This window comes from Anomalospiza imberbis, chromosome 16 (genome assembly GCF_031753505.1).
Source record: "Anomalospiza imberbis isolate Cuckoo-Finch-1a 21T00152 chromosome 16, ASM3175350v1, whole genome shotgun sequence".
In the NCBI taxonomy this organism is placed as follows: Eukaryota; Metazoa; Chordata; class Aves; order Passeriformes; family Viduidae; genus Anomalospiza; species Anomalospiza imberbis.
In genome coordinates this window covers 15,883,064-15,899,016 of record NC_089696.1, presented here as the reverse complement: position 1 = coordinate 15,899,016, position 15,953 = coordinate 15,883,064, and the positions used below count along the sequence as shown (strand labels likewise).

Here is a 15,953-nt window from a genome sequence, read left to right as displayed (position 1 = left end):
GGTGCTGGCTGGGCTGCTCCATCCCTGGGCTCAGGGAATGCTGCAGGACCTGGCACCCAGGGGTCCAACAGCTGCTCCTCTTCCATTCCAGGGCTCGGGATGGACTTCCTGACGCTCTTCCTGATTTACCTGTGCTCTGTGCTCGCCCTCACTGCCCTGCTGTGCCTCTGCTCGGGAAGGAAGGAGAGTTTCCTCGCAAGGAGTGTCCACAGGGCAAGCCAGGTAAAGCTTCAGGGCTGGGCTTCCAGGCAGAGAATGAACTTCCAGGGGAATGATCAGCTCCCGTTCTGGTGATCTGCCCTGCTTTGTTGTGCTAAAATTAGTGCAACTGCTATATTTGTTCTCAAAGAAAAAAAAAAAAAAAAAAAGTCGGTGTGTGTGGTCAGAGTGACAATGTATTTCATCCTGTTTTAATGTCTGCTCTCAAGGAAGTGAGACAGGAAGCAGAAATACACTTCCTTTGAGATGGTTAAATCCTGCCCAAGCAAGTAGTAAAAATCATTTGGGTCTCCCAGCTCCCGTCCCTGCCTGTGCCTGTCTGGGGTGAGGCTGGAGCTCCTCACCATGCCAGAAGTGCCTTCTTCACTAACACCACAACACAACTTTGGAAAAGTAAAGAAGAATCAGGCCCCAGGAATTTGCAGTTTTGTGGTATTGCTGCTGTCATCAAGAGGAAAAAGGTGGGGGAGGTTTGAGGATTAATATAGGGAGGGAATCATAAGTGGCGGCAGATATTTGAGGGAAAGCTCTTTAATGTGTGTACTAATGCTGCAGGCCCTTGTTCACTAAGAAAGAAGCAGGAATGAAGAAGAGCTTTAAAAGAGGATTAAGAATTGGCATTTTATTGTAAAAACAGGGAACTGGGAAAGTACCAGTTAATTTTTCTGTCTGTTGGGCTGTGTCTGAATGAAAAGGAAAAAAAAATATGCTGTAATAATCCTGGAAGGTAAAGAATGAGAGAATTATCACTTAAATTGTAAATTATGTTTAATGCTGTTCACAGGAGTTCAGACAGACATTTTTTATTACTGGTATTATACTTCTTTTTGGTTTACAGACACACTGTGCAGAGAAATTGATTTTTTTCCCCATATCTTAATAGCTGCTGCTTTGAAGTGTTTAAACAGCAGCAATTAAATTACTGCTGTGGTATGAAGCCACTGTCTGGTGGAATCTAATCAATACTTGTGCCTGGGAAATAAATAATTTTTGGAGGAATCTAATCAATACTAGTGCCTGGGAAATAATCAACATTTTACCTGGGATATAAATACAGGCAATGCTAAATGTAAGGTCACAATATAAGATAGATTATGATCAGGACCAATGCACTGCAGACCCCAGAACATCAGAAGGGTCTGAAGCTCTTGGAGAGCGTCCAGAGGATGGACACGAGGGCGGTGGAGGGCCTGGGGGGGCCGTGGAGGAGCAGCTGGGGGCACTTGGCATTTCCCTGCAGAGTGCTGAGGTTTCCTGCAGGTTCTTTTCTGCTGGGCTGTGTTTCCTCTTAGAGCACACTTGGGAAAAAAACCCTTCTTTTTGCAAACGCTCGTCCCTCGAACTGCCGAGCTGAGACGCACCCGTTCACACCAAAATATTTAGCGTCTTCTCAGCTCCACATATGCTTTTTGCCTGCTGGTCTTTCACATCTGAGGCAAGAAGCTCTCACTGCATATTTTCCCTCCGTGTCAGCTAGAAATAGGCTCAGCCGCTCCAGTCCCTGTGTTGCTATAGGGATGTGTCAGCTCGGAGCAGACAATTCCACAGGCACACCCTGGCTGAGGGATTCACTCCAGCAGCCGGGCAGGCTCCTCCAGCATGGCCAGCTGCGCTTGCGAGGGCAGGTGGACATGGAGCCATCGGGCTGGCTCACGGCTGCAGCTGCAGAAACTGCATTCTGGGGGTTTGGCTGGCTCCTGGGTTTTTCCCCCTCTCTTTTCTGGAGGCCACAAGCTTTATCCCTTTGCTTATCCCCCCTCGGTCTGTCAGATGGGCTGATGGAGCATATTGTAGCTGGGGAATTGCTCAGTTCTATCCCCTGCTTAAGCCAGCCCCACCCTACAGCCACCCTAAGCTCCTTAGAACTTTCACACATTAACCCAGATATGTTTGTTTGGGCCTGGGGGGCTCCCAGCACTATGGAACCTCAGTCCCATGTGGAAAACCCCAGCAGCATTCCTGCCTCTCTTCCTTCTTCATGGAAGGGGGGTCAGGTATGGGAGCTGCCCAGGGAGGTTTGGAGTCCCCATCCCTGGAGGTGTCCAAGGAAGGACTGGGTGTGGCACTCAGTGCTCTGGGCTGGGGCCAGGGTGGGGACTGGGCACAGCTGGGACTCGAGGAAGTTGAAGGGCTTGTCCAGCTTTCTGTGATTATGTGTGTTGTGGCTGGACTTCGTGATCCTGAAGGGTCTCTTCCACCTTTGGTTCTGTGGTGAGAAGCTCCTGAAAAGGAGCCTCCTCCCCAGTGCTGTGGCTGTGCAGGTCCAGAGCTGAGGGATGAGGGACTTGTACTTAAATCTGAGCTTGCCCCAGAGCAGCAGTGGTGGCCAGGTAACACAGAGCTGCATTTCCTCAGGTCTTGTCACTGGTGATCCCCACCCAGCTCCAGAGGGTGACACGCCGGGCACTGCACAGGCTCTTCCACACAAGGTATTGCACTTTTATGCCTTTGGCATTCGTTTTTCCTCCTATTTCTGGTTACTGCTGGCATCTCCTGCCACCAGCAGAGCTCTCAGTATTATCCTTAGATATTCTGTCTCCATTTGGGATGCCTGTCAGGGATTAGAGGTTCCCTCTGAGGCTTGCCACGCTGTTGTCTCTTCCTTGCTCGTTGTTCAGAGGGTGGTACCCTGAAATGTTTGAACATATTGACAAATGAAGATAATGTGGCTCAGTAACAGATGCTGGTCACACTGGTGGGCTCCTGCATCCCCACAGGAATTACCACAGCCTCTCTGGCAGCTGCAGATGGAGTCAGACAGACTCTCAGTCTCCATCCTCTCCCTCAAATCCCATTAGTCCCAGTCCAGCAGCCTGGGTGGCCAGGTGGCTGAGGGGGAAGCAGCACAGCAGCCAGCGTGCAGCCTGCTGGATTCAGGTGGATTCTGTGTGTCTCTAAACTCTGGTGCCTCAGGAATGATTTAAATACCTTTTCTCTGGGGACAGCAGCTCACTGTGACAGTGACTTCAGGGCTGTAAATCTGCAGCTGTGTTGTGAGTGCTGGGCTGGTTTTGTGCCTGTTCTGCTGCTCCTCTGCTCCACCACAGAGAGGTGACACTGTCAGAGGTGCTGGGGGCACTGGGATTCTCCACATACTCTGGAACTGGTGCTCATTGCCCACCTCCTGCCACCCTTATTTCCTAACAGCTGGTTATATTATATTACTGCAGAGTTTTAAAGATTATACTGGGGGCTTTTTCTTTGCTTTCAGAGTAGCAAATGTCTTCTGGCAGAATGCTTTGTGGCCTATTGCTGTGGCGTATTTTGTCAGCAGCAAGAGATTATAGGACTTTGTACTGACAGGGAAAAAATCCAAAGTACATGTGAATAAAGCAGGGAATTTAGCTGACATATTTAAAGGAGTATATGTGGGAAGAAGAGAAGGAGAAGCCAGTGGATGGAGAAAACATTATTAATATGCAATCCATGCTGGCCTGAAAACCTAAAAGAGGTGTCTCCTTGCATTTGGAAAGTCTTTGATCACCTCTGAGTGTACTTGACCTGTTAATCAGGATGCTGAGTATTATATAGACCGTCCCCCTTCCTTTCCAGGAGCTGTTTGTTTGTGGTCCTGCACGTAGCCCTGCAGGCAGCAGTGTTTGGGGAATACACCTGGGAAGTGTTTGTGTACTGCTGGGAGCTGCAGTTCCACCTCCTCCTCCTGCTCCTGCCCTACCTGCTGCTGGCTGGGAACCTGGGCTGCTTCCTGCTCTGCTCCCGGGCCAACCCTGGTAAGATCACGCCCGTGCTCCTTGAAAACAGAAAAAAATGCTACAAATCCCATTTTTTAGTCCTTTTCCTTGTCTCTTTGGCAGGCACAGTAACACAATCCAACGCTGCATCCCTGGTGAAGGTTTATGCCTATGATGGGGTGTTGTTTCAGAGAGGCCTCGTGTGTCCCACGTGCACCGTGGAGAAACCAGCCAGGTCCAAGCACTGCAGTAAGGATCTGAAATTCCTTGATAACCGTGGCAGTAAGACCTTCCCAAAGGAATTCTGCAGTTCCCACTACAGCTGCTCTGTTACCAGCTCAGTGCTCACAGGGCTGTGTTTGTTCTCCTGGGGTCCCAGGTCACAGCTGCATGTGCCCGTCCGTGGAGCTGGTTGGGTGCTGTTTCTTCTCGCAGAAATTACCAGTTCTGAGGGATAATTCAGGGTCAGGAACAGCTGGTAACAGAAATTATCACCTGTCAGGACCTCAGATCAGGATTTCCTCTTTCATAGTCACAGAATCCTGTAATGCTTTGGGCTGGGAGGGATCTTTAAAGCCCATCTCAAGTCACCCCCTGCCAGGGGCAGGGACACCCTCCACTAGCCCAGGGTACTCCAAGCCTGACCTGGAACACTGCCAGGGATGAGAAGTCCACCACCTCTTTTTATCATCTAAAATAAAGGTGGGAGCTACAATCTCTGCCTTTCAGGTGCTTTGCCAGGCAGTACTGTCAGAGAAACCAAAGTCTTGGAGCTGCAGTCTTGGTGAATAAACGAGGAAGTGGAATATGTTGTTTTTCTTAAGATACACAATTGAATTTATTCACTTCAAAAGCTGCCAGCTAAACCCTGACTGCAACTCCCACATACTTTCAGCTTTAAAAAAAAACACCTAAAGATCAAACTGCTTACTTAAAAACGAAGTGCCAAGACCCTTGTTTTGCCCCTGCCTCCTTGAGGTGTCTGCAGGACGTGCGTGCATCGCTTTGACCACCACTGTGTGTGGGTCAACAACTGCATCGGGGCCTCCAACGCCGGCGTGTTCCTGCTCTACCTGCTGTCCCTGACGGCCACCGCCGGGGCTGTGGCCGCTGTCACAGCTGCATTCCTCGTCCAGGTGCTGCTGCTCTCCAACATCATGCACGGCACCTACCTGGATGCCCAGGGCCAGGAGCAGCCCGTGGAGATTGCCTTCCTCGTTCAGGTCGGTCCGCACTATAAAACGTTCTGTGTCGCGCTTTGCTGTCAGCAACCTGAACTGTCCCCCTGTCCTGTTCCCCCAGCACGGGGACAGACTGCAGGGTTTTGGGACAGACTGCAGGGTTTTAGCTGTTTTATACAATAACTAGATTTAGAAAACTGGCACTGCTGAATACTTTGAAATGGGGGGATTTTCTCACAGCACTTCCCATCCTACAGATTCCTGTCTCCAGCATCTGTCACTCGGCAGATCTGGTTCACAGAGAAGGAATTTCCATTCCAGTGACTAGCTGATGTAGTAAAGTTTAGGAAACAGCTGAGAGTCCCTGAGGTACCTTGGTGGAGGTGTTAAAGCAGGACACACCACCCTGGATTGCAGATACAGTTCCACGTGCACATGGATGTGCATTCCAGCTGGGGCTGTGCGGTGCCCATGGGATTCAACCCTCCCGCATTTTAATTTACTTTTCTCTTTCTCTGCAGCACCTTTTCTTGACTTTCCCTAGGATTGTCTTCATGCTGGGGTTTGTCATCCTGCTCACACTCGTCCTGGGGGGATATTGCTCCTTCAGCCTGTATTTGGCCCTCACCAACCAAACCACCCATGAATGGTGCAAATCCCGAAGATTTGGGGGTTCCCCCCATCTCCCCTCACAGCCTCATGACAGACCCCTCGTCTACAAAAACATTTATTCTAAAGGGATCTGGAGGAATTTAAAGGAAATCTTTAACCCTCCTACCGTGTTGGAAAGGAAGAAGAAAACATGAAGATATTACTGTTTCTCTGGGCATTTCTAAATGTTTTCTAAGACTTTAGTTCAGCAGTGGGCTTGGCTGCCACAGAGAGATTTTGGAACAAGATTACTGCAGAATTCACATATTGGTGCCTCAGCATCATCTGAGCTCCCTCCCTCAGTGAAACTCGGGGCCAGCTCTGTCCTGGCCCCTGAACACAGGGATTTGGTCCATCTTCCCAAAGTGAATCTTTCTCTCTGGGAAGGGCTAAGACAGAGCTCCTGTGACTTTTGAGGAAGCAGCATCTTTTTGTATCTTTCTTTGGGAAACAATTAACCCATGACTGTTAACGAGGACTACAACAGGTTGTGTGTATTTAGCTGAAAAAAAATTATTTCTGGCAGGATCTTACCTGCAGAAACCATGTCCTACTGCAGCTTTGAAGCACTAACTTCAGGAAGGAAATTAAAGTGTCCCTGTTCTCCTCTCCTTCCAGAAATTCTTCTGTTTGAGTATAATAGAAGAGAAAAATGTAGTAAGAACTTTAAATAATTTTATTTTTAAAAATGTATTTATTTACATGCCAACTCTGTACAATATGTAATTAAAAATCCATATATGGTTTAAAAAAACCAAATTCCTATACAATATGGCTTTCCAGCCCCCAGGCTGGCTCTCAGAGCAGCCTGGCTGGCATTGCAGGGTACAATGATGCATTCATAGACCAGTACATAAGGCTACTTGTCCAGGATACCAAAGAAAAGAGAAATACTGTAGTACCATGCCTTGGGAGGCCTGAAGGAGTGAGGTTAAAGGCAGGAGAGTGTTTCAGTGGTGCTCAACACGCACCACAACTCCTTAGGTTTGGTTTTCTCAATTTGTTTTAAATGCATATATTTAAATAATCCCTTGTGAGACCCCACATATTTGCTATACTTTCTGCATCCTTTTAAAAACCAGACCACTGCTGTCCCAGTGGTGGGCAGAGCGGGCTGATTCCCAAAGGATCTTCCTTAATTCGAGGCTGCTGTACAGAAGACCGAGTGCCACTTGTGACCCGTCAAGTCTCCTCAGTGTGACCAGGCCAAGGGTTTAAGTCCTGGCAGTGGTTTTGGACTGAGAACACCTCGGGCCTGCCCTGTCCTATCCTGTTTTAGTCCTGCATTATCCCGTTTTAGGCCTGCACTGTCCCACGAAGCCACTTCCCTCCAGAAGGTTCCCCTGGCTCTCTGAGCAGTGCCCAGGTCTGCAGCTGCCCCTCGCTCACACGATCACCGTCTGCACCTCCACCTCTCCCTCCTGCGAGGCGGCGATCACGAACTCCCCCGCGTGCTCCATGATCTCGATGTCCTCGGACGCCACCATGGTGACGGTGGCCTCCTGCGCGGCCAGGCCGCCGTCAGCGGCCAGCACGGCGCCGTCGCCGATGGCCGAGGCCAGGGTCATGGCCACCTGCTCGGTGAGGCTCTCGGGCGTGGCGATGGTGATGGTGTCGGCGGCGTCGGCGGCCGCGGCGCCCTCGGCCACGGTGACGTTCTGCACGATGATCTGGTGGCCCGAGTTGGCCTGGTTGACGATCTGCTGCACCACCTTCATGATGTGGCTGTCGACCTGCGAGGGGACAGGGGGCTGCACTGATTTACTGTGCACTGATTTTACAGTGCATTTACTGGGAGAGCTGAGAACAGTTATCGCTGCAGAGGGGCCTGCCAGCCACGGGGCGGTGACAGGAGCGGCTCTGCCTTCCAGGCTGCTCCAGCTGCTCACCCCAGGAACAAACTGCAGCGTGTCACCCCTCCTGACACCGAAGGACTGCTTTACCTCATGTCTTGTTCCCTCTATTATTTCAGTGGCTTCGCTGGTCTCCATGTCTTCAGTAGAAGTCTGGAAGACAAAGTAAGACAATTCCCTTTTTAGGTTTTTATAAAAAGGATTTTATCACCATGATATAATTCACTAAGGTCTTTTACATGAGTCTTTCTGTTCCCCTCACATGCAGTTTGAGTCTTTCTGTTCCCCTCCAAAAACAACTCCTTGACATTCCCTCCCAACCCCATTATCAGGAACTACTTAAAATGAATGCACAGTGTTCATAAGTAACTGAAAGGGAATGTCCTCCCTCAGCAGGATTTGGCCACGCAGCAGATTTTTCTCCTACAGCAGCACTCAATAACTGAGCTGTGTTAGCCTGCTGGGATGAGAACTGGCTCTGTGTGACGGAGAGGAGAAAGTGAAATACAGAATTCATTGCTTTTGGCAGCTTCTGTTAGAAACAACAGAGATTATCTGGGACAAAGTAAGATAAATAGAAATGGGAGAAAACAGGAGGGAGAGCTGAAGCAAGCTTGTGAGGACCTAAAATCTGGTGTGGTCAGAAGTTGTCAGGCCCAGCCTCCTGCTGAACCACTGTTAGTCTCCCCTTCTCCTTTTCCTGGCACACACAGCACTTGGGGAGGGTGGGGGAGCTCCAAGTGCTTTCCTTCCAAACGAGGCCAATCCCACTGACTCCTGGGGCCATGCAGGCAGGGCAGAGCCTGTTTTACCTTCTCCCAAAAGCCTGGAGCAGGAACATGAACAACTGCAGAGTTTTTCCTGACCAAATCCCGTGCTAAGTTCCCAATGAGCAGGCTGGCTGCCCCTTCTCACCTCGATGATGTATTCCTGGGTGTCTGCCACCACCGAGGAAAACTCCACCAGAACTGTGTGCGGATCTTCCGACAGGACCGTGGCTGCCAAGTTGTCAGCAGACTGGCTCTCCTCTGACACTATCACTTCTTCCACCTCTTTCATAGCAAGGAGGCAGCCACCTGCATGGAATTCCAGAGAAACACCATTTTTTGTGACCATCTCCAGCAGCAGATGGAAGATGCTACACAGCACCAGCAAGGGGATGCCATGGACGAGTGACCAGTGCCACTTGAGGGGCTCTTGGCCCACCAGGACAAGCCAAGGAACAGCCCAGAAGAGTCCACGTGACACCAGGAGCAGAGGAGCTCTTCAGTGCAATTCCAAACACCACATGGGTAAATCCAGTTGGTAAAACCACTCGGGGTTTCCAAGACATGTGTGAAGAACATACAGGAAAAATTTGGGTATATTTTAAATCATTGATCTCTTCTGCTGATACATGTCAGTATCTCCTACAAAAGTCCATTTTCTCCTCCAGTAAACTTGTATTATTCCTTTGGAATAACTCTGTCAGCACTACCTGAAAAAGTCTGGAAATCCCTGCTTAGGAGCTAAAGGAGCAGCAAGTCCGGTGCAATTAATCACACCAAACCAGATTATTGGTGAGAACTCTTTTACCCAGACATTTCCTTCCCAGAACACGCCCACTTCCATGTGGATCATTAGATCCACAGAATTCACAGAATCACTGGGTTGGAAGAAACCTTAAAGATCATCGAGTCCAGCCCATGCCCAAACACTTCAACTAAAAATGGCACCGAATGCCACATCCAGGCTTTTTTTAAACACATCCAGGGATGGTGACTCCACCACCTCCCCAGGCAGCCATTCCAGAACTTTATCACCCTTTCTGTGAAAAACTTCTTCCTAATATCCAACCTATATTTCCCTTGATGCAGCTTGAGACTGTGTGCTCTGCTTCTGTCAGCTGCTGATACCCACCCTCACCACCATTCCCAGCCAGCCCAGGGCCAGCCTGCCCTGGAAATGACGAGAATCAAAACAACCATATTGAAACCAGCACTGTGTGGATCAGCTCTGTGTGACAGGCTGAAGAACACGTTCAGCTTGCTACAGCACACGGCCGTTCCTATCCCAGAACCTCCCACTGCCTCCCAGCACCCCAAATGCTGGGGAGCTCAATGGTCTCAGCTCAGCAGAACATGGGAAGCAGCAAGGAACTCCACTGGAAGGCAAATGGATAAGCACAGAGAGCTGCAGTAACAAATGCAAGGCCAGAGCAGGCTCCCCCCAGGGCAGCCCCCCTCACCTTTGGTTTTGAGGTGCCTGTTGAGCGTGCCGTGCTCGGCGAAGCCGCGCCCGCACTTGTAGCACTTGAAGGGCTTCTCGCCGGTGTGGTGGCGGATGTGGCGCACCAGGGAGCCCTTCTCCCGGAACCCCCGGCTGCAGAAGTGGCACACGTAGGGCTTGTCCTCCAGGTGGGTACGGAAATGCACCTGCTGGGCGTTCTGCACGCACAGGGAGGCAAGGGAAGGGCTCAGAAAGGACACGGCCAACTCACGGACGCAGGGCTTTAGCTCCCAGGGTGCAACTCAACGTCTTTTATAGGACACGAGGGTGGTTTTCTTGGGTGGTGCTTTAGGAGTGGTACTTCCCTAGTCAGTGCTCACACCATGACTCTCCAAGCCATGAGGCACTCACTTGTTCCCCCTCTCCCTGTCCCCGTCCCCTTGCAGTGGGTGGAGAGACTTGGAGGCACAAAAGGTGAAGATCATGGACTGAGATAAGAACAATTTACCAGAAACAGAAATAAGAAAACACTAGTGATGACAGAGGATTCAAGAAAGGTGAGCAACTCCCCTGCCCTGAAAACAGACAGAAGGAACCCCTTTCCCCCACACCAGAATGTTCTAGCCATGCACCCTCTTGGCTACTGCAAAAATTAACCCTGTCCTGACCAGAACCAGGACGCTGTTATTACATACTTGTTCTGCACATGAAGGAACGGTTTCTTCAGAAATGTGATAGTTTTACAAAGACTGTCCTTCTTTTGCCCACTAAACTAAAACATCTTTCTGGAGTTTCAGAACACAGAATCACTGAATGGTTTAAGTTGGAAAGAACCTTAAGGAACACCTTGTTCCACTCCCCTGCCACAGGCAGGTACACCTTTCACTATCCCAGGTTGCCCCAAGCCCTATCCAACCTGGCCTTGCACACTTACAGGGATGGAGCAGCCACAGCTTCTCTGGGCATCCTCTAAGAGGCAGACGAGCTCTTTGAGGAGCAAAGCCTCCTACCCTCTGCCAAAGCCTGGCTCTGGGGAGGCCAGCGTGGAGGTTAGGTGAGGGGGGCCCACCTTTGTCTTGTAGCGCTTGCCGCACTTGGGGCAGGCGTAGGGCCGCTCGTCCGAGTGCACGCGCCGGTGCCCCTTCACGTGGGCAATGGTCTTGTAGAGCTTCCCACACTCCCCGCAGCGGAACCGCCGCTCGTTCACGTGCACCTCCTGGTGCTTCTTCAGCAGGTAGCCCTTGGTGAACTCCTTGCCACACTCCTCACACTTGAAAGGTTTGTACTCTAGAGGGACAGAGAGAAAAATGTGTGGTTGATCCAGGGCAAGGTGCAGCACAAGGGTCTGGTACGGGTGTAACTGAATTGCAACAAAAAGCAACCTGGAGAAGGGGAGGAATTGTATTGTCAACCGTGTGTGTGGGCTTTCACTGAACCCCAAAACAGCTGGGGTGGGAAGGGACCTCTGGTGATCATCCAGTCCAGCTCCCTGCCCAGGCAGGGCCACCTGCAGCAGGTGACACAGGAACACAGGTGTCCAGGGCTCTGCCACCCTCACTGCAAAGAGGTTCTTCCTCATGTCAGCATGGAATTTATTGTGTTTTAGTGTCTGGGCACTGGTCCTCATCCTGTCACTGAACAGAGTGTGGCACCATCCTCTGACACCCCTGGGAGGGATTTGTATGGATTGATGGGATCCCCCCTCAGCCTCCCTTCTCCACACTGACCAGGCCCAACTCCTGCAGTCTCTCCTCATCAGAGGAGCTGTACACAGTGCCCTCAGTGGCTGAGGTCACTGAGCCACAGCTCGTGTCACACAGCAGCCCCAGCAGCACTTTACCTGTGTGACTCTTGCTGTGAGTTTCCAGGGCAGCAGCTTCGTTGAAGGCTTCATTACAGTGAGAGCAAATGTAACGTTTGTACCCGTTGGTTCTTTCTGCAGGCGTCTGCTGGAGAGAAAATGGGAGAACTGCTTTGCTTTCTTTCGTACTGGTGTGTCCAGTTAGGATTGCTACCCGAATTCCCAATTACACACTCCAGCTTTGACAGGAAAGAGATCTCTGTTGTGAAAAGAAACAGCATGTGTGTGAAGGAACATTTCCCTTAAATCACACCTGCACAATGTAACTCTAACACCTGACACAAAGCCACAGGCACAGGCAGACACATGAGGACAACAGTGCTGCCCACAACCAAATCCAGACAAGGAAGGTTAAAAAATTAATCTGTTGATGGAATACAAACATACAGACTCTGCTCCTTCCAGTTTAGCACACTGCTCCCCACACGGCTCCTCTTCCGCTTCCACGCCTTTGTTTTCCAGCTCTTCTGGAGCAGCTGCCGCAGGTTCATCTGCCTTCTGCACCTCCTCCACAGCCACTCTCTCGATGACAATCCCCGAATTCCGCATGGCCTGCCTCAGCAGGTTCTCACTGTTCACTTCCCCCTCGCACGGCAGCTCCTCGGGATGCGACTGCTGAAGGAACAAAGAGGAAGTCTGGCACAGCAAACCCACGAGTTTTTATAGGAACCCTGCTCTGAGGGCCACTCTCTCTGGGGTGTCCAGGGCTGTGCTATGGGCTTGAAAGACCCACCTGGGAATACCTTGGGCTGAGGAGGAAGATGAGGTGGATCTGTACTCTGACAACCCACAAGGGATGACGAGCCCACCGAAGGAACCCCTTCATTCCACACTCACATTTACTGTCAGTACCCAAGACACTCCTGCCCACGAGGTGAAACGCACATAAACACACGGAGGGTGTTTGACACAAACAACAACACTCACATCTGGCTCCAGGCGTTTTGCGTCCACCACGGGAAGTTCCTGCATCTGCACATGGACCTCATGGAGCACGTTGCCTTTTGCATCTGTCACGAGGTGGATGACAGGGGAGGCCTCGATGGATTCGCTCGCTATGGAGGACACCGTGTCTGTGCTGGAGCTGCAGGGTCCTGCAAGGGATGAACCACGTGGGGAAATGCACCCCTCAGCAACTCCCTGTGCCCTAAAAAAATCTGCCTTAGAGCACAAGGTGCCTGTTAACACCACCTTTGTACCAGATTCTCAAACATTCTTGAGTTCACGACCAGCTTCTAGATAATAATTTTGCTCTATAAATTACTTTTTTCTGGTATAAAAAATGTAATTTCAAAACCATTAAATTACTTTTTATCATAAATAAGAATCATGGAATGGTTTGGGTTGGAAGGGATCTTACAGGTCATTCAGTTCCACCCCCTGCCATGGGCAGGGACAGCTTCCACCATCTCAGGCTGCTCCAAGCCCTGTCCTTGGACACTTCCAGGGATGGGGCAGCCACAGATTCTCTGGGCACCCTGTGCCAGAAGGAATTTCTATTCCAAGTGCTCTGAGGGTTTGGCTTTCTCAGACAGGAGGCAGGTCCTGGCAGCATCACTGACCTGATGGCAGATCATCTTTGTTGACAACTATTTCTTTGGTCATGTTGAAGCGGATTTTTTCAGTGCAAGGTGTCAGAGATTTAAGGTGCCGAGTCAAAGCTCCCGATTCCCGGAAGCTCTTCCCACATTTCTTGCATTTGTAAGGTCTTTCATCTGGAAATGACGGGAATCAAAACAACCATATTGAAACCAGCACTGTGTGGATCAGCTCTGTGTGACAGGCTGAAGAACACGTTCAGCTTGCTACAGCACACGGCCGTTCCTATCCCAGAACCTCCCACTGCCTCCCAGCACTCCAAATGCTGGGGAGCTCAATGGTCTCAGCTCAGCAGAACATGGGAAGCAGCAAGGAACTCCACTGGAAGGCAAATGGATAAGCACAGAGAGCTGCAGTAACAAGGCACTCTTATTTGGGAGAACTCTTACCCGTGTGCCGCCGATGGTGTCGGATCAGAGATCCCTTTGTCCTAAAGGAAGTCCCACAGAGTTTACACTCATAGTCCTTCCTGCTGCTGTGAGTGATCATGTGAGCTTTGAGGATGCTGGCCTAGGGAAAGAATTTCCCTTAAGAGACATTCCAAATAGTTTAAAGATTTTACATTTTAGCTGTAAAGAACAACAAGGCTCCTTGCGAAAGCAGAACTTCCCTTTGGGAAGTGTGGCAGGCACTAAAGCACTCTGTTACTGGGTCTTGGGATCTCTTAGTTTACAGCCAGCCTAAGAGGCTCCCTAACCCACAGCAGCAGAGGGGATACTCACAGTTTTAAATGTCTTCTGGCACAGCTCACACACGTATCGCCCCTCCTTGTTCACCTGCAGCTTGACCTTGATCAGCTCGGTGGCAATGTCCTGCTCCTCGGGGCTGCCCTGCTCCTCGCTGACCTCCCCATCCACGTGGCCGTTCGGGTTCTCAAACACATGGTCTCCTGCTACAATGACCTCTTTGATGTGCCCACTGCCTGGGAAGAGGTGGGGAGACAGTTGGGTTCTTTACAGGCAACAGACCATCTACTGTCTCGGCATGTCATGCAGGAAGGAGGAGAACAGATATTTTAAGCCTGCAACTGGAGTCTTTGCGACCTTCTCATTACGGCAGCATAGAACGGGCACTTCTGGAACAGAGTTTAACATCTAATTTGTATTAATTAGTTGTGTTAATTAATCTGAAGGAGAGTAGATTTAGAATAGAGATTGCAAAGGAATTGTTCCCTGGCAGGGCGGGCAGGCCCTGGCACAGGTGCCCAGAGCAGCTGTGGCTGCCCCTGGATCCCTGGCAGTGCCCAAGGCCAGGCTGGAGCAGCCTGGGACGGTGGAAGGTGTCCCTGCCATGGCAGGGGTGGCACTGGGTGGGCTTTGAGGTCCCTCCCAACCCATCCCATGACCCTGATGGGGGAGGATTAGCAGAGCTGGCCCAGGGCTGCCTCCCAGAGCTCTGCGGGAACAGCCCCAAATCCCAGTGACACAGAGGTGTCACCCACCCAACCACGACCCGAAGCCATCAGAAGAGGTCGCAGACGAGGGAACAGAGCCCCCCGGGGTGCCAAGGCGCCCCAGAGCTCACCTACGATGGCCGAGGCGCTGCTGATCTCCTCCGCTATGGAAGATGCTTCAACAACAATGTGAGCAACAGTGATGGACTCCTCGACAGCAGGAACCACCTGCCGGCACAGAGCACCTTTCAGCAGGCACGTTCTGCTTGTCTGAACACGCTGCTCCCTCCCCTCCAACCCAACAGACCGGTGCATCCTAATCATTTCCAGCCCCGGCTCGGAGAAGCCGCCGTCACCTTTTGTCCTTCCTGGCCGAGGAGCCCGGCGAGCGCGTCGGGAGGGCGCTGGCAGCCCTTCTGCAGCTTGTGCTGCACGAACTCCTCCAGGGAGCTGAACTCCGACTGGCAGCGCCCGCACTTGTGCACGTCATCCTCGTCTGCGGGGGAGAGCGCCGTCAGCGGGGCCGGGGCACCGGCAGCGGGGCCGGGGCACGGCCCCCGGCATGCCGGGCCGGGCTCGGGGTGCAGGCGCCGCCGTGGTCCGTGAATTCCCCGCTCCCCGCCCCGGCAGGGCAGCCGGCCCGGGATCCCGTCCGGACGGGCCCGAGCGGCTCCCCAGCCTCTCCCGGCACCGGGACACACCCGGCACCGCCGCCTCCCGCCCCGCTGGCGGCGCCGGCCGGCCCCCTCACCCAGCGGGCCGCGCCGCCCCCGGGCCTGGCGGTGCCGGCCGGGGCCCCGTGAGGGCGGTACCTTGCTCGCCGAAGGGCGGCGGGAGGCCGATGAGGGCGGCGGGGGGCGCGGGGGGCCCGGAGCCCGCGGCCGCCGCGCCCCGGCCCGGCCCGGCCGCTTCTGCCGTAAGCGCCGCCGGCCCGGCGCCCGTTGCCATCGCGGCCCCCGTGTCGCAACGCGCCGCAAGATGGCGGCTTTACGGCCGTGTCGTCATAACAACGGGACGGGGCTCGGCGGGGAACGCGCCCGCCGTGCGGGGGTTCCGGGCGCCGGCGGGCGGCCTCCGAGCACCGTCCCTCCGCTGTCCCCGGTGACCGCCGGGCCCCGAGCCCCGGCGGAGCGGAGCCCGGGCAGTTACCGACGAGTTACCGCGGAGTTGCCCAACGCGTTAGCGAGCGAGCCCCGGGGCGCCCTGGCCAATAGCAGCGCGCGGGGGGCGGGCCCTCGGGCAGGGCGGCCAATGAGAGCGCAGCGCGCCGGGCGCCATCGGCGGCGACGCGCGGGA

The 15,953-nt window shown here is 52.6% G+C and overlaps 2 protein-coding genes across 4 annotated transcripts; one reads left to right on the top strand and one right to left on the bottom strand.

Moving 5' to 3' along the window:
- Nucleotides 1-86: 86 nt before the first annotated feature.
- ZDHHC4 (zinc finger DHHC-type palmitoyltransferase 4) lies at nt 87-6,502 on the top strand. The gene is made up of 6 exons (XM_068207325.1): nt 87-222; nt 2,575-2,648; nt 3,772-3,950; nt 4,035-4,160; nt 4,890-5,134; nt 5,614-6,502. Exons 1-6 carry the CDS (start codon nt 100-102, stop codon nt 5,896-5,898), a joined length of 1,032 nt encoding a protein of 343 aa, XP_068063426.1. The 5' UTR covers nt 87-99; the 3' UTR covers nt 5,899-6,502.
- On the bottom strand, nt 6,397-15,892 carry E4F1 (E4F transcription factor 1). 3 transcript variants are annotated; one of them, XM_068207318.1, is made up of 14 exons: nt 15,470-15,892; nt 15,014-15,153; nt 14,789-14,885; nt 13,987-14,186; nt 13,654-13,774; nt 13,228-13,380; nt 12,593-12,759; nt 12,053-12,280; nt 11,645-11,753; nt 10,874-11,091; nt 9,824-10,022; nt 8,512-8,672; nt 7,687-7,749; nt 6,397-7,476 (listed from the first exon to the last, which is right to left on the bottom strand). In XM_068207318.1, exons 1-14 carry the CDS (start codon nt 15,603-15,605, stop codon nt 7,129-7,131), a joined length of 2,340 nt encoding a protein of 779 aa, XP_068063419.1. In that variant the 5' UTR covers nt 15,606-15,892; the 3' UTR covers nt 6,397-7,128. The 3 variants fall into 3 exon arrangements, with proteins under 3 accessions (XP_068063419.1, XP_068063420.1, XP_068063421.1); XM_068207319.1 differs by having other exon boundaries at nt 11,645-11,750; XM_068207320.1 differs by having other exon boundaries at nt 12,053-12,277.
- Nucleotides 15,893-15,953: the final 61 nt, after the last annotated feature.